This window comes from Ranitomeya variabilis, chromosome 4, assembly GCF_051348905.1.
Source record: "Ranitomeya variabilis isolate aRanVar5 chromosome 4, aRanVar5.hap1, whole genome shotgun sequence".
Taxonomy (NCBI): domain Eukaryota; kingdom Metazoa; phylum Chordata; class Amphibia; order Anura; family Dendrobatidae; genus Ranitomeya; species Ranitomeya variabilis.
In genome coordinates this window covers 722,403,313-722,429,392 of record NC_135235.1, presented here as the reverse complement: position 1 = coordinate 722,429,392, position 26,080 = coordinate 722,403,313, and the positions used below count along the sequence as shown (strand labels likewise).

Here is a 26,080-nt window from a genome sequence, read left to right as displayed (position 1 = left end):
GCATAAGGAAGCATCGCACAGGGAGGGGGGCTCCCTGCGTGCTTCCCTGAGACCCTCAGAATAATGCGATGTGATCACGTTGTTCCGAGGGTCTCCTCCCTGCAGGCCCCCGGATCAAAGATGGCCACGAGGTCCTTCTGGGTCCTGCACGGAGGTGGCTTCTCAGTGCCTGCTGAGAGCAGGCGCTGAGAAGCCTCCTGCACTGCCTGTCAGATCGCTGATCTGACATATTGCTGTGCAGAGTGTTAGATCAGCGATCTGACACTATATAGTGATGTCCCACCCTGGGACAAAGTAAAAAAAAAAAATAAAAAATTATACTGTATAAAAATACATATTTTTTAAATTCCTAAATAAAGGAAAAAATAAGTATTGTTCCAATAAATACATTTCTTTATGTAAATAAAAAAAACAATAAAAGTACAGATATTTGGTAATTCCTGACCATAACGACCTGACCGACCTATAAAACTGTCCCACTAGTTAACCCCTTCAGTGAACACCGTAAAAAATAAATATAAAACGAAGCAAAAACCAATGCTTTATCATCATACCGCCAAGCAAAAAGTGGAATAACACCCGATCAAAAAGACAGATATAAATAAACATGGTACCGCTGAAAAAGTCATCTTGTCCTGCAAAAAACGAGCCGCCATATAGCGCCATCGGTTAAAAAATAGTTATAGCTCTCAGAATAAAGTGATGCAAAAACAATTATTTTTTACATAAAATAGTTTTTACTGTATAAAAGCACCATAAAAAAGATATAAATGAGGTATCGCTGTAATCCTACTGACCCAAAGAATAAAACTGCCTTATCAATTTTACCACACGTGGAATGGTATAAACGCCCCACCCAAAAGAAATTCCTGAATTGCTGGTTTTTGTTCATTCTGCCTCCCAAAAAACGTAACAATAAGAGATCATGTGCCTGAAAATGGTACCAATAAAAACGTCAACTCGTCCCTCAAAAAACAAGACCTCACATGACTCTGTGGAACAAAATATGGAAAAATTATAGCTCTCAAAATATGGTGATGCAAAAACTATTTTTTTTCTTTGCAATAAAAAGCGTCTTTTAGCATGTGACAGCTGCCAAACATAAAAACCAGATATACAAACCTGATATAAATAGTAAATCAAGCTCCCCCTTTATCACCCCCTTAGGGAAAAAATATAAAATAAAAAAAAATTATTTATTTCCATTTTCCCATTAGAGTTAGGATTAGGGTTAAGGCTAAGGTTAGGGTTAAGCCTTAGGGTTTGGATTACGTTTATGGCTGGGATTAGGTTTATGGTTGGGATTAGGGTTAGGGGTGTGGTTAGGGTTATGGTTGGGATTAAGGTTAGGGGTGTGGTTAGGGTTGGAATTAGGGTTAGGGGTGTTTTCAGGTTAGGGGTGTGGTTATGGTTAGGGTTGGGATTAGGTTTAGGGGTGTGTTAAGGTTAGAGCTGGAGTTAGAATTGGGGGGTTTCCACTGTTTAGGCACATCAGGGGCTCTCCAATCGCGACATGGTGTCCGATCTCAATTCCAGCCAATTTTGCATTGAAAAGTCAAATGGCACTCCTTCCCTTCTGAGCTCTGCCATGTGCCCAAATAGTGATTTACCCCCACATATGGGGTATCAGCGTACTCAGGACAAATTGCACAAGAAAGTTTGGGGTCAAATTTCTCCTGTTACCCTTTGGAGAATAAAAAATTGGGGGTGAAAAGATCATTTTTGTGAAAAAAATTTTTTTTTATTTTTACGGCTCTATTCTGTGAAGCACTTGGGGGTTCAAAGTGCTCACCACACATCTAGATAAGTTCCTTAAGGGGTCTGCATTCCAAAATGGTGTCACTTGTGGGGGGTTTCCACTTTGTAGTCCCTTCATGGGCTCTCCAAACGCGACATGGCGTCTGATTTCAATTTCAGCCAATTTTGCATTAAAAAGTAAAACTTCTCTCCTTGCCTTCCGAGCTCTGCCATGCGCCCAAAAGGTGGTTTACACTGGACTGGTTTACACATACGCAGTATTGGCGTACTCGGGACAAATTGTTCAACAACATTTAGGGTTCAATTTCTCCTGTTACCCTTGGTAAAATAAAGCAAATTGGATCTGAATTACATTTTTTGTGGAAAAAAAAAAGTTAAATGTTCACTTTTTTTTTTTAACATTCCAAAAAATTCCTGTGGAGCACCTGAAGGGTTAATAAACTTATTGAGTGTGGTTTTGAGCACCTTGAGGGGTGCAGTTTTTAGAATGGTGTCACTTTTGGGTATTTTCTATCATATAGACCCCTCAAAGTGACTTCAAATGTAATGTGGTCCTTTAAAAGAAAAAAAAAATGGTGTTGTAAAATTGAGAAATCGCTGGTCAACTTTTAACCCTTATAATTCCCTAACGAAAAAAAAATGTGGTTCTAAAATTGTGCTGATGTAATGTAGACATGTGGGAAATGTTACTTATTATGTATTTTGTGTGACAGATCTGTGTGATTTAAGGGCATGAAAATTCAAAGTTGGAAAAATTGCAAAATTTTCCAAATGTTCGCCAAATTTCTGTTTTTTTTCGCAAATAAATGCAAGTCATATCAAAGAAATGTTACCACTGTCATTAAGTACAATATGTCACGAGAAAACAATGTCAGAATCACCAGGATCCACTGGAGCGTTTCAGAGTTATAACCTCATAATAGTGGTCAGAATTGTAAATATTGGCCCGGTCTTTAACGTGCAAACCACTCTCGGGGGATTAAGTAAAAATGTTTAAAAATACTTATTTTGAGGATATTTCATTGAATAATAATTGGTTTTATTCTTAGCAGATTACTGTACCAGGAGATCAGAGGGGCAGCTGACATCTTCAGTTTTTAAATCAGAAGCTCTTGAGATCACACAGGATGCAATTGATGTGAATGTCATTACGCCAGATATACCATCATCCCTTCACAGCAAAGATCTGTCATCTTACCCTTTGAAACAGGTTCTGTCTTCTGATTCTTTACCGACTACTAAGGAAAATCAAAGTCACAAAATAAGCATTAAAAAACGAACTGCTCCTAAATCAAAGAAGCTGTTTTCACCTTCAGGATATGGAAATAACATTCCCCTTGAAAAGTATTTTCTTAAACATAAAACAATTCACACAGCAGAGAACAGATTTTCTTGTTCCAAGTGTGGGAAATGTTTTAACCAGAAATCAGATTTGCTTAAGCACCAGAGAACTCACACAGGGGAGAAGCCTTTTTCCTGTTCAGAATGTGGAAAATGTTTTAACTATAAATCACATTTTGTTACACACCAAAGAACTCACACGGGGGAGAAGCCTTTTTCCTGTTCAGAATGTGGGAAATGTTATAAAAATAAATCAGATTTGCTTAAGCACCAGAGAACTCACACAGGGGAGAAGCCTTTTTCGTGTTCAGAATGTGGGAAATGTTTTAACAAGAAATCATCTTTGCTTAAGCACCAGAGAACTCACACAGGGGAGAAGCCTTTTCCCTGTTCAGAATGTGGGAAATGTTTTAAGCAGAAATCACATCTGATTAGACACCAAAGAACTCACACAGGGGAGAAGCCTTTTTCCTGTTCAGAATGTGGGAAATGTTTTAAAAATAAATCATATCTTGTTATACACCAAAGAACTCACACAGGGGAGAAGCCTTTTTCATGTTCAGAATGTGGGAAATGTTTTATCCATACATCAGATTTGCGTAAGCATCAGAGAATTCACACAGTGGAGAAGCCTTTTTCCTGTTCAGAATGTGGGAAATGTTTTAAAAATAAATCATATCTTGTTATACACCAAAGAACTCACACAGGGGAGCAGCCTTTTTTCTGTTCAGAATGTGGGAAATGTTTTAACCATGCATCAGATTTGCGTAAGCATCAGAGAATTCACACAGGGGAGAAGCCATTTTCATGTTCAGAATGTGGGAAATGTTTTAAAAATAAATCACCTCTTGTTATACACCAAAGAACTCACACAGGGGAGAAGCCTTTTTCATGTTCAGAATGTGGGAAATGTTTTAACCAGAAATCACAACTTATTAAACATCAACGAATTCACACAGCGGAGAATATTTTTTCATGTTCTTAACCATCAAAAATAACTCAAACTATATAAGTTATTGACAAATTGTACAAAAACATAACAGACAGATGTATAATTGAATGAGAAATGGAAATTACTGTAAAACTTACCATATTTCTTGGACTATAAGACACCCTTTTTTATTAGATAATTTTTATTAAGAACATTACACAATTAAGTATTTATGAAGAGACATCAGTAGAACAAAGATATTTTGATATTTTCAATGTTACATGATATCCTTATATGTTATTGTTATACATAAAATACAATAAAGTCATCATCTCCTTCCAAGGATTCAATTTTTTTTCATTCAAACTAATACAACCCCCTGTAAGAAAGTCCTTACTGAGAGCTGGGAGAGCCGGGAAAAATATGTAGACAATTCTCTTATCAAGCTGAGACTGAAGTTTATTCAGAGATTTTGCAGCAGGACAGCACATGGATAGTCAGTGAAATAAAGCATGTGAGCACGAACAGAAGTCCAGATTGACAAAGTAACGCTGGGACATCTGGCGATGGTCCAGCCTTAGCCAGGCCATGAGGTGGCATGGCTGCAGGATGGCGATGGAATGGCCATGTTGTGGCACGGCAGCAGGTTGGCGATGTAATGGCCCCGAACAACAGTTAGGACGTGCACACGTCCGTAATTGCCACGGAAATTTCAGCGGCAATTCCCGAACTCGCTGCCGTGGGAAAAGCTCATGCGGAATTGGCATGTGTTTTCCCGCTAAACACTAGCATTTTGCAAGCGTAATTAGCTTGCAGAATGCTAGCATTTTCCAAGCGATCTGTAGCATCGCTTGGAAAACTGATTGACAGGTTAGTCACACTTGTCAAACAGTGTTTGACAAGTGTGACCAACTTTTTACTATTGATGCGGTCTATGCAGCATCAATAGTAAAAAGATCTAATGTTAAAAATAATAAAAATAAAAAATCATGATATCCTCACCTTCCGGCGCCCTCAGCAGCCTTCCCGCTCCTCGCGCTGCTCCCGTTCCCAGCAATGCATTGCGAGAATGACCTGTGATGACGTAGCGGTCTCATGAGACCACTACGTCATCTAGGGCCATTGCCGCTAGGCATTATTGGGAACACGAGCAGCGCGAGGAGCGGGAAGACTGCCGAGAACGCCGGAAGGTGAGGATATCATGATTTGTTATTTTTATTTTTTTAACAATTATACGGTTCCCAGGGCCTGGAGGAGAGTCTCCTCTCCTCCACCCTGGGTACCAACAACACATGATCCGCTTACTTCCCGCATGGTGGGCATAGCCCCATGCGGGAAGTAAGCGGATCAATGCATTCCTATGTGTGCGGAATCCCCGCGATTCCCCACAAGGAATCAGGGGCTTTTTATACATGATACAGACAAAGAAATCTGTACCTTGCAGCAAAGGGCATATACATAACAACATCATACTGCGTAGAAAAACACATTCAAGGATGAAGCATAAAATAGTTAAATGTAATGACTTTGAGGCTCTTTTCACCCAACTCCATTAGAACTCGTAAATCTCCATGTTCCTCTTAGTAACTGTCATTGTTCACTTAATACACTTAATTATTATCATACATTTACCCTTTTTCTATTATCATGGCCCTGCAGCTGCTCCAATTAACCTGTGTGTATGTCAAACTATACCTGCTAATGGCTATGATCTCATCTTGTGTCTCCAATCTGTCTATGTCTTTCAGAAGTACATCTTAGAATTAGTTAGTTTCTAACTTTGCACAAGATGGCTGCTAGAGCCAACATGGCTGTTCAGTTTATTATCCAGAGTGCAACATACAGTGCTGTAATATTTATTGGTGAATTATTGAAAGTAAGATTATCTATGTAATTCATCGCTTTATGTACTTTGTGTGTGTGTGTGTGTGTGTGTGTGTGTGTGGAAGGGCAAAAAATCCCTTAAAAAGCACAAAAACAAAATAAAGTCATTAAAATATTAGTCCCTGTGACGGGGTGTACGGCAGAGCAAGAAGGGACAACAGGCCGAGGGATGATTCAACAGATTTACTATCAAGAACGCTGGAACAGCACATGCAGGTAGATCTACAGAGTCCACAATTAGTCCAATGGAACAGGTTCGGGGGCACCACTCGATAATCCTTGTGCCAGCTAACAAAGCAATAGTCCACAATTAGTCCAACGGAACAGATTCGGGGGCACCTCCCGATAATCCTTGTGCCAGCTAACAAAGCAATAGTCCACAATTAGTCCAACGGATCCCAAAACAATCTCACGAATGACGAGATATGTCCTCAGCTCAAGTCTCGCCCCGTTCGCTTCCTCAGTCACAGATGGACGTGGGGTCTTGCCTCGGCTAAGAATCCCCACTCCTTCTCCTTCAAGGGTCAACTCACATCTGATCTCAAAATAAGAATGGATTGTCTGAGCTCCTGGGATCAGCCCAGGAAGGGGGTAGGGGTCACACCTTCTATTCAATGGTTGGGTCCACCAGAAGATTCTAGACTTGTCTGCTCCGCTTAGTCTATCCAGTCTGTGCATTTGACTAGCCACCTGCTGTGAGGAAGAATAGCTATTCATTCACTAATGGTATTGACAAAGCTTAATTACATTATAGCTCAGGGCTGCAAGTATTGGGGGAAGGAGACAGGTTAAGTTACATACACCCCATAACATTGCAAAGTGTACAGTAAATACAACCAAAGAGAAGTCGCACCACATCATGACATATTATACAAAATACAGGACCGAGAAAAAAAAAGTACATATCATGACAGTCCCCCCAAAAATAAGTTGCAGAATTGTTAAGTCTTTTGATCCCTGTCATTCTCTTTTTCTTCTCTCTCTTTGGTTTCCGGATTTTCCCGATCTTCTACCCCTCTCACACTATCAGAGTCCCACTGTATAGTGTGAAACATCTCTCGATCATCCAGTAGGTTCATGGTCCCAGGAATCAAATATGAAAATCTTCAGCTGACCTGGGAAGAGGAGAAAAAAAGTGGAGTATCAGTCCTTACCAGAAATGTCAGTAAGATAATTAAGAAGCTTACACTGGTCAATGGGGAAAAATTTTAACACCTTTGTGCCTTGGTTTGTTAACTCTGCCCACTCCTAAAACTTTGGGGCCAATTTTTATCAGTAATATCAAAGGTACCTTCCCAATTAGCTTCCAGGGTCCCATTGTTCAGAAATTTTTAACCATAACCTAAGCTTCTTTAACAAATTTAGACCTGTAGGATTTTCAGTGGGGTCTGTAAAATTAAGGATGCAAATCCCACTATGTGTCTCACTTGATTCATAGTCCAGTAAGTGCTTCATGCACAGAATGAATCCTTTCTCCCTGGGAGTGAGCAACCTAGAGTAGTAGTCTAGGTTATACAGCTGACTGGACACTTCAGGGCTATCTTTGGACCATCTTTGTAAAAGCACCAGGAAATAGATATATCAACGGTGTCAGCTTGGATGTAAAAGGATTGGGAAGGGTCAGGGTTAACTAATGCAGTGGCTGCTATAAGGGCACGCTTCAGTCCTTCAAAAGCCTGCAAGGCTTCTCCCTCTACAATGACGGGCAAAATCATTATCAACATCTTTTAGTAAATCATACAGTGATTTATCCGAATGAGCAAAATCTTCAATAAATTATCTGAAAAAATTAATAAGAATTTTCTAAGCTCAGTAATATTAGTTGGTATGGGGACAGCTTGAATTGCTTTAACCCTATCATGTATAAGCTTCTTTCCTTCTGCTAAGACAGACACGCCCAGAAATGTAACCTCTGACTTCATTAATTCTACTTTATCTAAGCTCATTTTGAGTCCTGCATCCTGTAAAGCCTGACAAACATTTTCAAGGGTCTCGTTGTGTTCACATTCATCGACAGTTTGAATTAATAAATCACCAACATATTGTAGGACTTTGACTCCGTAGCCAAGGGGTTCTAACACCTGAGCCAATGACTGATGGAAATACAAAGGAGAACTGTGAAATCCCATGGGCAACCGCGTGAACAAGTACTGCACATTCTCAATGTGAATGCAAAGCGGAGGACAGATTCATGTGTTAGGGGTACTGAGAAAAAGCCATTTACAATGTCCAAACAAGAAAACACTTTACAATCACTCCTCAGCTGTGACATAACTTCAGGGACAGATGCAACAAGGTAAGCTGCTGAGGGGGTGTACTTATTTGCAAGTCTCAAGTCCACAACCATTTGAAAGCTACCATCTTCCTTTTTTACAGGTAAAATGGGACTGTTACATGGAGAATTGCCTTTTACAACAAAGCCTTGTTTTTCCGATTCACTGACCACAACCCTTATGTAAGGGATTGCACCCTCAGGAATTCAATACTCGGTGATGGAAAGGTGGCACCCTTTCACCAACAATTTTAACTTCAGTTTGCATTAACCCACAATCAGTTTTCTTTGAGATCCACAATTCAGGGAACCTGTGCTTCAATTCATTTTTTTAAAATATCATTGTCAACATTTTCATTAGTACATGATCCTAGACTGGCAATGGGTAATTTGTGACTCTCCTCTTTCTCCTCCATAGGTACAATTGCAGAGCAAATAGTCGCTTCTATGTTCCCTCTCACGACTTTGTTACACAAATCAACAATTCCCATTGCTCCCAAAACATCAGTACCCAGAATAGTGGACCCAACTGTGGATTTACTAAAAAAAATGCATCGAAGACCCCTTTTCTTCGATCCCCCTGCGTCCTGAAATCTCAGGTTCACTGGACGACTTTTTTCTGCTTAAATACAGGAGCCTTCAAATCCTACCAAAGTGGTAGTCTCAGGCAGTCCAGGGGGTGACTGCAATTTGTGTCCTGTTACTGAGACTGAGGCTCCTGTATCGATGAGGATGACTTCCCACGGCAACCTCTCTATTCTCCCTTTGACATAAGGTATTCCATCCTTGCCCATGGAAAGGGGGGAAAGGAGGGCAAGGGGAACAGGGGAAGCAACCCATCAGTTGGTGCTCCCTGCAGTGGGAAACCCCCAAAAATCCATCATCCCCATCTGGACATGGCTTCCATTCTACAGCTCCCACCTCTGCCCCAAAGAGATCCTCAGTAAGAGTCGGGTACTCATGCTCCCTTACCAAAGGAGCATAGGGAGAAGGAGGAGTGACCCCTCCTTGAATAGAATGGATCTCTGGGCATGAATGATTGGGAGCTACTGGTGAGAGAGCAGGAGCAGAAGGCTCCTGAGAGACTGGATTAACCATTTGAAGACCGTTATACTGCTGATACTGCCTAGGGTCATTCACTACTAAATACGGAGGTCTAACTCTGGAAGGAGGTTTGGAGAACTCCTGGGGCTGCTGGGGATTAAATGGCACCCGGGGTTCTCGGGTTTAGGGTACTGTCACACAGTGGCACTTTGATCGCTACGACGGTACGATCTGTGACGTTCCAGCGATATCCATACGATATCGCTGTGTCTGACACGCAGCAGCGATCAGGGACCCTGCTGAGAATCGGACGTCATAGCAGATCGTTTGGAACTTTCTTTCGTCGCTGGATCTCCCGCTGTCATCGCTGGATCGTTGTGTGTGACAGCGATCCAGCGATGCGTTCGCTTGTAACCAGGGTAAACATCGGGTTACTAAGCGCAGGGCCGCGCTTAGTAACCCGATGTTTACCGAGGTTACCAGCGTAAAAGTAAAAAAAAAAAAAACTGTACATACTCACATTTCGGTGTCCTTCAGGTCCCTTGCCGTCTGCTTCCCGCTCTGACTGTCTGCCGGCCGGAAAGTGAGAGCACAGCACAGCACAGCAGTGACGTCACCGCTGCGCTCTGCTCTCACTGTACGGCGGCTGACAGCTCTCCAGCGACCACACAACGACTTTCCAATGATCACGGCCAGGTCGTATCGCTGGTCGTGATCGTTGAAAAGTTGCAGAGTGTGACGGTACCCTTAGTCCCTTGCACAAAATTGAGACAAAAATGTCTAAAGTGCCCAAGCTGCCCACAAAATTAATACACAGGAGGACCCCTTGTGGGATTCCGGGGGGATCTGACGAATGGGACCTGCCCATTCTCAGCAGCTGTGCATACCCCAGGAATTCCTGGGCTCCCTGAATCAGCAGATGCACCCCGAGGTGAATGGAACGCAAAAACATTGGACTCATCACCCTTCACCTCGGACTGCATTGTCCTAACATTGGTCAACATAACCTCCACAACATCTTCAATAGATTCTGCATTCTGCAAAACTCATGATTTAAAAACTCCTTCCAAGGGCACTTTTTTCACAAATTGTTCCATCATAGCAAATTTATCACCCTGGTCCATAGTATCCAAGGTTTTATCAAACTCAAATTTTTAACAAATTTAAGATAGACCAGGGACATTTGGCCGGGGGCTGTCCTAGGAATAGAAGCGGCATCAAACTCCATCTGGGATGAATCATCTTTTTCCTCATCATCTGCAAAATCTTTCCTCAACTGTGTCTGCATAAACTGGAGCTGTTGTGACACTATATCTTGTTTTTTTATGGACTACTTCACCCATTCTCCTAACTCTCCAGTCTATAACTGTATCTACATCAGCACCTTATCTCAAAGCTGCAGTGTAAATCTGTAAAGGCTGAGTCACACATAACGATATCGTTAACGATATCGTTGCAACGTCACGCTTTTGGTGACGTAGCAACGATCCCGCTAACGATCTTGTTATGTGTGACAGCGACCAACGATCAGGCCCCTGCTGGGAGATCGCTGGTCGTTGGGGAATGATCAGGACCATTTTTTGGTCGCTGATCACCCACTGTCATCGCTGGATCGGCGTGTGTGACACCGATCCAGCGATGTGTTCACTTGTAACCAGGGTAAATATCGGGTTACTAAGCGCAGGGCCGTGCTTAGTAACCCGATATTTACCCTGGTTACCATTGTAAAAGTAAAAAAAAAAAACAGCACATACATTCTGATGTCTGTCATGTCCCCCGGCGTCCACAGGGTTAAAACTGCTTTCAGCAGGATCGCTGCTAATGCACGCGCTCCGGCCGAGAGCTTCCCTGCACTGACTGTCAGCGCCGACCGTAAAGCAGAGCACAGCGGTGACGTCACCGCTGTTACTGCCGGCACTGACACATTCAGTGCAGGGAAGCGCTCGGCAGCAGCGCGTGCATTAGCAGCGCTCTTGCCGAAAGCAGTTTTAACCCTGTGGACTCCGGTGGGGGATGTGACAGACATCAGAATGTGAGTATGTAGTGTTTTTTTTTTTTTACTTTTACAATGGTAACCAGGGTAAATATCGGGTTACTAAGCGCGGCCCTGCACTTAGTAACCCGATGTTTACCCTGGTTACCTGGGTGCTGCAGGGGGACTTCGGCATCGTTGAAGACAGTTTCAACGATGCCGAAGTCGTTCCCCTGATCGTTGGTCGCTGGAGAGAGCTGTCTGTGTGACAGCTCCCCAGCGACCACACAACAACTTACCAACGATCACGGCCAGGTCGTATCGCTGGTCGTGATCGTTGGTAAGTCGTTTAGTGTGACTTAGGCTTAACATAACTGCTCTCTGCTGCTGCTGCAGCGGTCACCCCTCCCTTCTGTGCTTCCCTGCCAGCTCCAGTGTCTCATTCAGCTTTTCTAATCTCTCCAGATACGTTGCCCCTCCCCGGCTGATCATGTTAACATATTGCTGCCTATCAAGAGCTATGACTATCTTAAACAAAGCCACTACGGCTACTAGCTTTCCCTAGCTACTTTTTCTTATCTAGTTCCCTGTTTTCTTCTGTGAACCAAGGCATACAATTGAACCATGTGGTTTCAACATTAACCCCCTCCAGCTGGGGTGTGCTAGCATGCTCTCTGCCTGCTTCCATAACCACTTCATACTAGAAGCCTACAAGGATGAGTTTTCTCTGTCCTGGTATCTACAAATGCAATTCAAGCTAAGTTAGATACTCACACCTCTCTGTCTGGATGACTCGCTGCTGGCTTGAGTTGACCAAAAGAGGTGTGGCTGTGTTTCCAGCCTCGCTCGCTATGCTTGTCAGGCGTCTCCCCTCGCCTTTTAAAACCTCTTGCTACCAGGCACAAAACTTCTCACGTCTTTGTAGATAACTTACGTAGAGGTTTCTTAGTTGCACATATATTTTTATAGTCCTTTCTATAGTTTTTTTTATCAAAATCAGGCAGACTTGGAGAGCTTCACGAGAGGTTTTCCTCCTTCAGGCTGGCATACTTTGAGCGATTTAACACATGGCCATATGCAGTTTTATTTTTTTCACCCTTCCTGCCTCAAACCCTCATCCACAAATCCTTCCAATGGTTCTTCTGGAGGCAGGTCTCCGGAGCTGCTCCTCCTGGCTTAGGCTTCACCACTTGTAAGAAAGTCCTTACTGAGAGCTGGAAGAGCCGGGAAAAATATGTAGACAATTCTCTTATCAAGCTGAGACTGAAGTTTATTCGCAGATTTCGCAGCAGGACAGCACATGGATAGTCATTGAAATAAAGCATGTGAGCACGAACAGAAGTCCAGACAGACAAACTAACGCTGGGACATCTGGCCTTAGCATGGCCATGAAGTGGCATGGCTGCAGAATGGCGATGGAAGGGCCATGTTGTGGCATGGCAGCAGGTTGGCGATGTAATGGCCCCGAACAACAGTAACAGTGGCTTTTTATACATGATACAGACAAAGAAAGCTGCACCTTGCAGCAAAAGGCGTATACATGATAACATCATAATGCATAGAAAAACACATTCATGGATGAAGCATAAAATTGTTAAATGTAATGACTTTGAGGCTCTTTACACCCAACTCCATTAGAACTCGTAAATCTCCATGTTCCTCTTAGTAACTGTCATTGTTCACTTAATACACTTATTTATTATCATATGTTTACCCTTTTTCTATTTTAGGGAATATAGGGGGTGCTCCCTGTTAATACGAGGTGGTGCTCCAAGGTATTAGTTAGCAATGAATAACAAAAAAAGCTTGGGCACTCAAATGAAATTTATTGTCCAATGTAGACCAATGAGGCAAATGCCACCACCATACAACAAAGAAAAAATGCAGGATGACCCGATTGAAAGATAGATTAACTTTCCCAACCACGAGGCTCACTCTGGCACACGTGGTCGGTGCCCCCACACCATTCAGGCATGATAGGAGACTAGGTCCCATTACCTTGGACCCCCTTCTACAGCAGATTCAGCTTGAGAAAGGCATGTTCATGCCGAAACGTTGCAAAAGTTAATCTGTCTTTCAATCGGGTCATCCTGTATTTTTTCTTTGTTGTATGGTGGTGGCATTTGCCTCATTGGTCTACATTGGACAATAAATTTTCATTGGAGTGCCCAAGCTTTTTTGTTATTCATTACCCTTTTGCTATTATCATGGCCCTGCAGTTGATCCAATTAACCTGTGTGCATGTCCACTATACCTGCTAATGGCTATGATCTCATCTTGTGTCTCCAATCTGTCTATGACTTTCAGAAGTACATCTTAGAATTAGTTAGGTTCTAACTTTGCACAAGATGGCTGCTAGAGCCAACATGGCTGTTCAGTATATTATGACTGACCATTCTCTTACATCCCCCCCCTCCCCTGATAACACTCTAGAGAATTCTTTCTTCATATTTTTTTTGTGATGTGTATACATTAGAATATCATAATTAGTTTGCATGTGTACTGGCCCTACTTACATCATTTAATCTGGATTGATCATACTACAAGTGTTCCTGAAGCCAGAAATTGCCATGTTATCTCTCAGGAGTATTCCAGATTGTTGGCCTGGAACAGTCAACCAGGATCCCCAGATGTTGTCAAATTTCCAAATAATATTGTTTTGCTTATTTATTAACTAATTAACTGTTGGTGGTTGAGCGTCTGGCCAATGTTGCGCAATACGTTTGCGAGCTTGATAAAAAATGTGTGAAAGACCTACAGCCATCGGGAATTCAAAACTTCCGTAATCAGCATCACATCTGTTTCCTATTTTAATGTAGCTGTCAGGGGATGGTCTCCCATGCGAGACTGTGAGAGTTTCTGATAGATGTTTGAAATTAAACCGATCGTGTATTTTGCCTCCGCTATTGAGTCTAGTAAATATTTTTTCCTTATATCTGGTGCCGCGGCGCTAAACTGAGTTAGATATGCATGCCTAAGTTGTAGGTATCGAAAGAAGAGCCTGTGAGGCAATCCAAACTATTGTTTTAGCTTGTTAAATCTTTTAAGTGTTCCATTTTCTATTAACTGATCTAAAGTTTGAATTCCCCTTCATTGCCAACCTCTGAAACCAGTAAATTTGTCAAACTCCACTAGTCATTGATTTTGCCACATTGGGGTAAAATTAGAAAATTCCGTTATCCCCAACAGTCTCTTGCCCTATCTCACACCTTGTACATCATTACTAAGGTCAGTCTCAACATTTTGACACCCTAAATCGACTGGTGAGCGTAAAATTGGGTGCTGCGGCAAACGGGAGCGTATCCGCACTTATTTTTTTCCGACCGTGCCAGTAAAAAATAAAGTTTATATTTTGATGCCGTAAATCACCTAATGAGCATAAAAATGGGTCCTTTGGTGAACGTGAGCTTATCCGCACATATGATTACTGCGGCGGTCACCTCTGACACTCAATGGGTTTTCTGCACATCTGTGACCCACACCCCCTCCCCCCTGACACTGGGAGATCTGGGGGGGTGTCCGGTGTGTTTTACATAAAAAACACATGCGTTTTTTTTTATAACCGCATGTGTTTTTTGGGGGAACATCTGAGGAATCCTTAGCTGATGCTTAAGCACACATTTAAATTCTGGTGCGATAAAAAAGACCCCAAAAAATGGGGTCAGAGTCACTTTTTCATCACAGATCGGATTTTAAGTGTGTGTGTTAGCATCAGGGCACCCTCCGGAGGTTGATTGTCCAAAAAAAAAAAAATTACTTAAAAAGAGGCTCAAATGACTTAAAACGGGGACGTGAAATACGGGGGGGCGAGGTTAGTATGTCTTGCAGCTGGGCGGCTTGTCACTCATCCCCCTGTGCTCTGCTCTGTTTCGCCGGAGGGCAGGGTCAGTGTGCTATGGCAGCCACTTCATCTCCCTGGCTGTGTGTAACATGGCAGAATGGAGGGCAAGGGGCGGCCAGGGGGCGGGAAGATGTGACGCGGCCGGGCAGCTTGTCACTCATCCCCCTGTGCTCTTCGGTGTCTGGCCAGTGGGGGGGAGGTCAGTGTACTATGCAGCCAAGAATGAGTTCATCTTCCAGGCCGTGTGTAACATGGTACAATGGAGGGGGAGGGGTGACACGGCCAGGCTGCTTGTTACTCATCCCCTGTAGTGAAGGGTTGGATGGCAGGTGGGCGGGGTCAGTGCGCTATGTGACCGAGAACCAGTTCATTTCCCCGGCTGTCTAACATGGTAGAATGAGGCGGGAGAGGGGCGGCTGGGCTCTGTGTGTGACGAATGTTCAGGCCCACCCCCACGGTTCCTGGCCTGACTGTAGGAAGCATGAAGTCACCGCAGAGCCCAGAGCGTGCAATTTGAACATGAATGAATGTGTCGCATTGATTTATGTCTTTTTACATCAATTAAGGAATTTGCTCCTCACACCATATGGGGGCATCACAACACAGAACCAGACCCCAATCACAGGACAATAAAACTTTCACACTCCTTATCTATGAACTGTTCCAATATTTATGGCCACAACTCTCTATCCCTCTCCCATAATGATAGTTCTGCTTCACGTCACTTTTCTTATCTATTTCATTATTTCTGTGCTGTGTTGTGTATAAATATGTGATTCTTCAGATTTTATTATACTGAGCCTGATGAAGAGACCTGAGGGGAAGAAGGTGGACCCAGGGAACTATAGGCTGGTGAGTCTGACGTCTATACCAGGAAAAAAAACAAATTATTAAACAACATGTAAGTAAGTACCTGGATAAGAATGAAGTGATTAAACAGAGTCAGCATGGGTTTGTAACTAATAAGTCACGTCAGACTAACAATTTCCTTCTATGACAGAATCACTGACTGGGTGGATCAGGGAAATGCTGTAGATATAGTATATCTTGACTTCAGCAAAGCATTTGACAAAGTATCTCACACAATCCTTATTGAAAAAATGACTAAGTATGGAATGGACGAGGCAACTGTTAGGTGGATTCATAACTGGCTTAGTGATCGGACCCAAAGAGTGGTTGTAAATGGCTGCAAATGCAGTTGGAAAAATGTTTCAAGTGGGGTACCACAGGGCTCTGTCCTGGACCCTGTATTGTTCAACATCTTTATCAATGATTTAGATGAAAGAATTGAGGGTAAACTGATTAAATTTGCTGATGACACAAAGCTAGGAGGGATAGCTAATACTAGAGAAGAGAGAGGATTCAAAAAGATATAGATAAACTGGAGCAGTGGGCAGGAACTAACAGAATGGTTTTTAACAGGGAAAAATGCTAAGTGCTACATCTGTACATCTGGGCAATAAAAATGAAAACGCATATGCAGAATGGGAGGAATGGGGCTAAGCAACAGCACATGTGAAAAAGACTTGGGAATATTAATAGATCACAGACTAAACATGAGTCAACAGTGTGATGCAGCAGCAAAAAAGGCAAATACAATCCTGGGATGTATTAACAGAAGCAAACAGTCTAGATCACGTGAAGTCATTATTGCCCTCTACTCCTCTTTGGACAGACCTCATCTGGAATACTGTGTTCAGTTTTGGGCACCACATTTTAAAAAAGACATAAAAAAACTGGAGCAAGTTCAAAGAAGAGCGACCAGAATGGTGACTGGTCTGCAAACCAAGTCCTATGAGGAACATTTACAGAATTTGGGAATGTTTAGCTTGCAAAAAAGAAGACTGAGAGAAGACTTAATAGCTGTCTACAAATATCTCAAGGGCTGTCACATTGTAGAAGGATCATCTTTATTCTCATTTGCACAAGGAAAGACTAGAAGCAATGGGATGAAACTGAATGGAAGGAGACAGATTAGATATTAGAAAAAACTTTTTGACAGTTAGGGTGATCAATGAGTGGAACAGGCTGCCACGAGAGGTGGTGAGTCTTCAAACAGAGGCTGGACCGACATCTGTTTGGGATGATTTAGTGAATCCTGCTTTGAGCAGGGGGTTGGACCAGATGACCCAGGAGGTCCCTTCGAACTCTACCATTCTGTGATTCTAGTCTCGAAAGCTTGCAAATTGTTATCATCTTTTCAGTTAGCCACTAAAAGGTATCAACCACTGAGGACTCTCGATTCTAAATATTTTTCTATCTACTGGCTAACAAGGAACAAAGATATACCGGTATATCTTTCCTGTATCTAGGTGCCAGTACAAACACTTAAACCGTAAAATAGCAGCTTTATTATAGAAAAAAATAACAATAACAATATTATAACTGTTAGCTGTTCCTTTGCCTACACACAAAACTAATATATAAAGTATATACACACAAAGAACAGTGGATCAGATGCATGACTAGAGCCCACGTAAAATATTACGTGTCAAGCCATGGACAATCCCCCCCTTCTCCAAAATCGTTTCTTCAGATTCCTTAATCAAAAGACAGTTCTGTCCCTGGCTTCAGATCTCTCTTGGCAAAAAAGAGAATTGTTGGGGTTTCTCCATCTCCACAATCCAGAACCTTTGGCTTGAGATTGTCAACTATCCCCAAATGATTTATCATCCGACCAAAAGTGGACGGCATGTCTGGGTGGCAATCACAAGGCACATTGGTGGCATTAATGCAGAATTTTTGTCCTTTATGTTCAAAAAAGTAGATATATGACATTCCTGTCAGTGATCTCTGCAATTCTTCCCCTTTTTTAGAGCTCATGAGTTTTCCGTGATAATCACAGACCACCTCTCCCTTTTTAAAAGCATGGGTGGTCTTCACGGTATGCCCGCCTTTGCTGCTGTCCTCTATTATAACTAGTCCTTTCCATTTCTGCGTCCTCACAAGAGCTTTGATCTCCTCTGGAAAGTCGTTTGGCTTCCTTTGCATGGGTGGCTTCCAAGCACGCGTCACTTCTACTATGGTTGGTATATTTGTATTCCATCCCTGTCCTTTCACATAGTTTGACAATTGTTTTCTGCTGGGGGATTTCCTGAAAGATTCTAAATACAAAAAAAAAAAAAAATTAGAATAAATTAGCAGACATACCGTATTATCCGCTTTATAAGACGCACCCCAAATTATCCTGGTATATATGTACCCCATCCTGGTATATATGTTCTCCATCCTGGTATATATATGTTCCCCATCCTGGTATATATGTCCCCCATCCTGGTATATATGTCCCCCATCCTTGTACATATGTCTACAATACTGGTATATATATCTGCAATCCTGGTATATATGTTTTCCATCCTGGTATATATGTTCTCCATCCTGGTATATATGTACCCCATCCTGGTATATATGTTCTTCATCCTGGTATATATGTCCCCCATCCTGGTATATATGTCCCCCATCCTGGTATATATGTCCCCCATCCTTGTATATATGTCTACAATACTGGTATATATGTTCTCCATCCTGGTATATATGTTCCCCATCCTGGTATATATGTACCCCATCCTGGTATATATGTCCCCCATCCTTGTATATATGTCTACTATCATGGTATATATGTTCCCCATCCTGGTATATATGTCTGCTATCCTGGTATATATGTTCTCCATCCTGGTATATATGTCTACAATCCTGGTATATATGTTCTCCATCCTGATATATATGTCCCCCATCCTTGTATATATGTCTACTATAATGGTATATATGTTCCCCATCCTGGTATATATGTTCTCCATCCTGGTATATATGTCTGCTATCCTGGTATATATGTCTACAATCCTGGTATATATGTTCCCCATCCTGGTATATATGTTCCCCATCCTGGTATATATGTTCTTCCTCCTGGTATATATGTTCTCCATCCTGGTATATATGTTCTTCCTCCTGGTACACATGTCCCTCATCCTGGTATATATGTCCCCATCCTGGTATATATGTTCTCCATCTTTGTATATATGTCCCCCATCTTGGTATATATGTCCCCCATCCTGGTATATATGTCCCCCATCCTGGTATATATGCCCCATCCTGGTATATATGTTCTCCATCCTGGTATATATGTTCCCCATCCTGGTATATATGTCTACAATACTGGTATATATGTCTACAATCCTGGTATATATGTTCCCCATCCTGGTAAAATTAGAATAATCAGCAGACATATTATCCGCTTTATAAGACGCACCCCAAATTATCCTAATATATATGTACCCCATCCTGGTATATATGTTCCCCATCCTGGTATATATGTCCCCCATCCTGGTATATATGTCCCCCATCCTGGTATATATGTTCTCCATCCTGGTATATATGTCCCCCATCCTTGTATATATGTCTACAATACTGGTATATATGTCTACAATCCTGGTATATATGTTCCCCATCCTGGTATATATGTCCCCCATCCTGGTATATATGTCCCCCATCCTGGTATATATGTCTACTATCATGGTATATATGTTCCCCATCCTGGTATATATGTCCCCCATCCTTGTATATATGTCTACTATCATGGTATATATGTCCCCCATCCTGGTATATGTGTCCCCCATCCTTGTATATATGTCTACTATAATGGTATATATGTTCTCCATCCTGGTATATATGTCTACAATCCTGGTATATATGTTCTCCATCCTGGTATATATGTCTGCTATCCTGGTATATATGTCTACAATTCTGGTATATATGTCCCCCATCCTGGAATATATGTCCCCCATCCTGGTATATATGTCCCCCATCCTGGTATATATGCCCCCCATCCTGGTATATATGTCCCCCATCCTGGTATATATGTCCCCCATCCTGGTATATATGTCTACAATCCTGGTATATATGTTCCCCATCCTGGTATATATGTCCCCCATCCTGGTATATATGTTCCCCATCCTGGTATATATGTTCTTCCTCCTGGTATATATATATATATATGTCTACAATCCTGGCATATATGTTCTCCATCCTAGTATATATGCTCTCTCTCCTGGTACATATGTCCCTCATCCTGGTATATATGTCCCCATCCTGGTATATATGTTCTCCATCCTTGTATATATGTCCCGCATCCTGGTATATATGTTCTCCATCTTTGTATATATGTCCCCAATCCTGGTATATATGTTCTCCATCTTTGTATATATGTCCCCCATCCTGGTATATATGTCCCCCATCCTGGTATATATGTCTCCCATTCTGGTATATATGTCCCCCATCCTGGTATATATGTCCCCCATCCTAGCATATATGTTCTCCATCCTAGTATATATATTCCCCATCCTGGTATATATGTCCCCATCCTGGTATATATGTTCTCCATCTTTGTATATATGTCTCTCTCCCATTCTGGTATATATGTCCCCCATCCTAGTATATATGTCTCCCATCCTGGTATATATGTCTCCCATCCTGGTATATATGTCCCCCATCCTGGTATATGTCCCCCATCCTGGTATATATGTCCCCCATCCTAGTATATATGTTCCCCATCCTGGTATATGTCCCCCATCCTGGTATATATGTCCCCCATCCTGGTATATATGTCCCCCATCCTGGTATATATGTCCCAATCCTGGTATATATGTCTATATTCTTGTATATATGGTATATACATTCTCTTGTGTTCAGACTGGCAGAAAATGGCCGCGGAGGCGGTGCATGTGCAGGCTGCGACCCGCGGCCATTTTGTTAAAGTCTGGACACAGCAAGTGTTGCCCCTTGGCAATGCATGCTGGGATATGGATAATGGCGGCGCCCACTGGAAAGTGCCGCAAAGCCCCCCCATGGACCCGTGAAGCCACCGCATGCACCTCCGCAACACCCCACGTTATAATCTGAATTTAAAAAAAATAATCTTAAGACGCACCCCCATTTTACCCCCAGTTTGGGGGAAACAAAAGTGTGTCTTAAAATCTGAAAAAATATGGTGATTTCAGTAAGCACAGGCCTGGAACACTGTGCCATCTACTGCACATAGATTGGAAATGAAAAGAAAGGGAAAAAGCCTTAAACTTACCAGCAGCATCTTCTACTCTTAATCTTCTCTGAATACCGATCCATTTATTTCGCAGAAACTTTGCATGTTTCAGGTTTACTTCTTTACATAGCTTCATCGATGGTGGTGAAGTATTGATCCCTACAGGACACCTATCCATCAGCCTCTGGTACAAGAAATGGCGCGGACCCTCACTTTCCTCGCTGCCGCTCTCTCCCTCGTCACTTTGGCCCTCTCTGCTCGGACCTTGACTGCTGGTCCTCACCCTCTTGGTGACATTTCTGTGAAGTGAAAATGAGGTAAGGTGATGGGGTTTTCAAGGACTTATCATTGACCTACTTGAATGCCTCTCTTGACATTAGCATATCGTGTATATTCTGAATGAGCATGGTGGGAACATCACGGAAATCACTGGAATGAACAAGACCATTGAGTTCAAATCTGATACTATGTGAGGTAGTTGGTATTTGGTTAGAGCTCTTACCCAGATGTTTCTCCTTCCTCATTTTCCTTCATTTTCATCAATTTTTTCATTCCCTCAACCAAACCTGGGGTGAAAATCTGGTGCTTAAGGTCCCCATAATATACATAGTTATCCGTTAAGGATCTACTGTCCTGTGACATCTCATCTGCCCAATGCTCATACGCAGACGTTGCCATCTTCCATGTCACAAGGGGCAGGTTGAACCTGAGAAGACAGAAATGGTCAGTATGGGTAAAGGCCCCTTTACATGCAGAGATGGAGATCTCTGGTTGTAGAGAAATCATGAACATACCGTTCCTAATGTACATGACCACAAACCTGCCACCGATTGTCCACAATTTTGCTGCACTCGCCGATCTGCCAAACACTCCTTGAACAATTGTCTGTTTTTAAAGTGCCTCTAAGACTATATTGAAAATGTGTCCATATATTCGAAAATAAAAACGAGTTGCTTGGAGCAACGAAGCATAGAACATCTTTACCTGAGCAATTTAAAATGCCAAAACTGTGCTCAGATTGGTTTCTACGGACAACCTAGACAATAGTGTTTTTTTTTTCTCCTTTGCCTTATTTTCAAAAATAAGACCCTGTGTTCCTCCCCCCTTCCACTTACTTGTTATGGAAGCGCTCCAGGTCTTTTGTGGGATTTTTTACTTCCTGGCCAGTTAGGGAAAGAAAAAACTGCTGCACGGTAGTTGATTGCGGTTTCTGAAGTGTTGGCCGTATCTTCTCGAAATACGTGCTAAAAAGCTGTTAGTGAAACATTGGGTTATGGATTTGATTCTTCTATATACTCTCCATGTTCCTCCTATGATTTCTAACACTTACCTGCTCCTCCTCATTGTCCATTATAACTACATCACGTCCTGTGTAAACCGCTGCGAATGATCGTTCATCGTTGTCCTGTACCTGCTTCCTTTGCAGCCATTATTTTACCTATAGGATATGAACCAAAGACAATCCATTACATAAGACCCAGCGACATATCTGTGAATAACTGGAAGGAGCTTACTGTTAGTTTTTTTGGTACAGATGGTCTACGCCTGTGTCTTAAAATGAGGACTGCCGTGAGGTAGTATCCAACGAGAGCCTTGTCAGTGTCACTAATTATTTGGTCCGACCTTGCCTTCTCAAAGATGGTGGTCAAATTTTTTTTAGACGCTTGTAGTATTTTGCAGCATTCTGTGTTTGTGAGTGGCAGGGTACCCAACCTGTATGTGTGATGGAGAGAAACAAAGACAAGTCATAATAATAATAATTATAATAATCAATATAGTTAATTTGGGCGTGTCCGTGTGTCTCTGCACAATGAGTCATCCACAGCTGAACAGTAGCTTAGGTATCCATAGTTACTACCAGCTAACTGCCTGGGCGTAACCATGGATACCTAAGGAGGGGAGCTCTCCCTGGTGGCGAGTTAAGGCATAAGCCTTTTTTGCAACACTGAGGCAACAGTGTGAGGCAACATTGCAAAGATGGATTAAATTGAGCGCGCTGCTGCACGTAGAGAAGCGAATCGCATACGGATGCGTAACCTGCATCTTAATGAAACAGAAGATGAATGAAATTGTCGAAGAAATGCTGATGCAGACCGACAGAGGGCGGCCAGAGCAAGAGAAATGAATGAAGTAACTGAACCACAGAGCATCTAATGCTGCATGACAACGAGCAACACGCAATGCACAAAGTGATACACATATTTCACAAAAAAGAGAACAAGATAGAATACGTGTCCAAAATGCCAGAGCCTCTCGACGACGGCAAGTTACATTTGCCACTAGAAGACTTCTCAATCAAAATGATGAGACACTTATTGAAGAGAACTATGCTGGCAATCTGATATTTCGATGTCAGTACTGCCAATCTAAAAATTTCAAAGACGAAATTGCGCAGGACAAAACATTCCCTTCCTGCTGCAAGAGAGGGCGCATCCAATTACGTCCCATTCGTATGGTTGATCAATTAGTCAAGTTGATGAAAGGAGAGCATCAGCACTCCAATAACTATATGGCTAATATAAGGCAATACAATAGCTCGCTTGCTTTGGCATCAATGACAGCACAAGTAGCGCCACCTCCTGGGCATGGTCCATACGGTTTTCGAATTCATGGACAAATTTACCACAGAACTGCCGCATTGCATCCCGCTGTGGGTAGTACTCCCAAGTTTGCCCAGATTTATATCTTGGACAGTGAAGAAGCATTAAGTACAAGAAGTCAAGCAAATAAAAAGTGCCTCCCAGCACTGCTATCATCTCTTGGAGAGAAAATGAAAGCAATTAACCCACTCGCAAGAGACTTCACAATGATGATGGAATTTGTAATAGAGGATTGCTGAATTAGAAGATCCACTCGAAATAACAATGTCAATTATAAATGACTACAATGATCACCAGAGGCGCCACAATGCACCAAGGTGCAATGAAGTAGCCATAATTTATCCAAATGCAATGGGTGACCCCCATTTAATAGGGACATCAGAGTTCACCTCAAAAGTGAAAACCAAACTGTTCAAATCAGCTTTCTTCACAGAAAGTGTGATGCAATGACATATCCACTTCTATTCCCATATGGGGACAGTGGATGGACAATAAATGTGACAACTCCAATTGCCCTAAGTGTGTAACATCAAGGAATTAGTGACATTCATCTACCATCCATACCAGTGGATCAAGATCGACAAGAAAAAAAAAAAAAATCACCCTGTTGCAGTACTATGCATACAGGCTTGCCATTCGTGAGGAGTTCAATCCCCTTTTAAATCCTGGGAAGTTGATGCAACAATTTATAGTTGACAGTTACGTCAAAATTGAATCCCACAGGAATGAATATATAAAACAAAATCAAAAGGCATTACGTGTCGACAGTCATGCCGGCGTTATGGATCACATCCATAATGCTGCATTACACCAAGGGCTAAAAGTTGGGACACCAGTAATTTTACCGTTCACTTTCATTGGAAGCCAATCAATGTTGAGATATGTGCTTCAATAAAAAGTGTTAAATAGCTTATCAAATATGTATACAAAGGACATGACTGTGCCAATATCAAGTTTGATACATTAAACTGGAATGAACCAGCCATGTACCTAGATTCTTGGTATATAAGCGCCCCTGAGGGCATGTGGAGAATAAAAAAAAAATAAAATGCATGATGCTTCACATACCATTAAAAGGCTTGCTGTTCACCTTGAAAACATGCAGCACGTGTTTTTTGAAGATGGTAATGTGGATATGGTTATTTCAGACTCAAAAGCCTCTATTCTGCAGGCTTATTTTGAGCTAAATAGAGTTGATGCTTCCGCCCATCAGTATTTGTACAGTGAAATCCCTGAACACTATGTCTGGGATAGAAAAGCTGTACCAGAAGGGCTCAATTTGGGAAAACAATTGCCCGAATGTATACAGTCTCTTTAACAGATGGTGAGCTGTATTACCTAAGACTCCTTTTACTTCACGTAAGAGGAGCAAAGTCTTATGCTGACTTAAGGACTGTCAATGGAGTCGTACATGACACGTATAAAAATGCGTGCATTGATCTTCATCTTTTAGAAGACAATTCCCAATGGGAAGATGGTATAACTGATGCAATCGCTTTCCAAATGCCCTACCAACTTCCCAAATTATTTGCTATAATTTGTGTATATAGTGAACCAGCTAAACCATTGGCATTATGGCAAAAATATAAAACCGAATTTATGGTGGATTACACCAGGCGGTATACTCTAGAAATTGCTGAGCAACTGGCTCTTCGTGATATTAATGAAGTGCTCTTAAGCAATAAAAAGTCCTGTGCTGACTACGGATTGCCAACTCCAGTAAATGATCCAGATGAAATACAGGACCAACTAAATTATGCTGCAATAAAGCAGGAGGCTGAGCAATTGAAAGCTCTGCTTAATGAAGCTCAGAAATCAGCTTTCGATGCAATTATGCAAGCAGTCAATGCTGCATCACAGCCAGACGACACTAGCTCACACTGTTTTTTTCTGAACGGCCCAGGAGGCAGTGGGAAGACATTTGTGTACAACTGCTTGCCCGAGGCACTACAAGCAGAAAAGAAGTCTATATGCTCAGTAGCCTCCACTGGATTGGCGGCTACATTACTACAAAAGAGTAGCACCTACCATTCCAAGTTTGGCCTTGCAATTGCAACAAATGAGACCACAGTGTCAAAAATTAAGCCAACCTCACTTCAAGCAAAGGAGCTTAGGGAGTCATCTGTCGTTATTTCGGACGAAGTAACAATGACTCCCTGTTTTAATATGAACTCTGTGGATAATTTGTTCCAAGACATATGTGGGAAAAAAAAGACCATTTGCTGGAAAAGTTTTCATAAATGTTGGTGACTTTCGTCAACCCGTACCAATAGTGGAAGGTGGAAAAAGAGCCCAAATTGTACAGTTCACCATTAAATACTCAAAATCCTAGAATCAGTTTTCACGGTTCCAGTTACAACAGAATATGAGAATGTCTCAGGACGAAGTTGAGTACAACTCATG

The 26,080-nt window shown here is 42.1% G+C and overlaps 3 protein-coding genes across 6 annotated transcripts in view; 1 reads left to right on the top strand and 2 right to left on the bottom strand.

The window, feature by feature from the left end:
• Nucleotides 1-4,372, top strand: part of LOC143766664 (uncharacterized) — a 32,883-nt gene extending 28,511 nt beyond the window's left edge. For 3 of the 4 annotated variants that reach the window (XM_077254506.1, XM_077254504.1, XM_077254505.1), the window contains exon 7: nt 2,808-4,372. In XM_077254506.1, coding sequence (XP_077110621.1) covers nt 2,808-4,084 — 1,277 coding nt within the window. In that variant the 3' untranslated portion in view covers nt 4,085-4,372. The remainder of the gene's footprint in view (nt 1-2,807) is intronic. The other variant, XM_077254507.1, reaches the window with a different exon arrangement.
• The window catches only part of LOC143766657 (uncharacterized), a 1,190,188-nt gene that overhangs the window by 899,525 nt on the left and 264,583 nt on the right, over nt 1-26,080 (bottom strand). The window lies entirely within an intron of this gene.
• LOC143767085 (uncharacterized) overlaps nt 17,378-26,080 on the bottom strand; it is a 108,637-nt gene continuing 99,934 nt past the window's right edge. Inside the window, exons 8-9 of the mRNA XM_077255109.1 lie at nt 21,117-21,376; nt 17,378-18,147 (exon numbers count right to left, since the gene is read on the bottom strand). Coding sequence (XP_077111224.1) covers nt 17,585-18,147; nt 21,117-21,376 — 823 coding nt within the window. The 3' untranslated portion in view covers nt 17,378-17,584. The remainder of the gene's footprint in view (nt 18,148-21,116; nt 21,377-26,080) is intronic.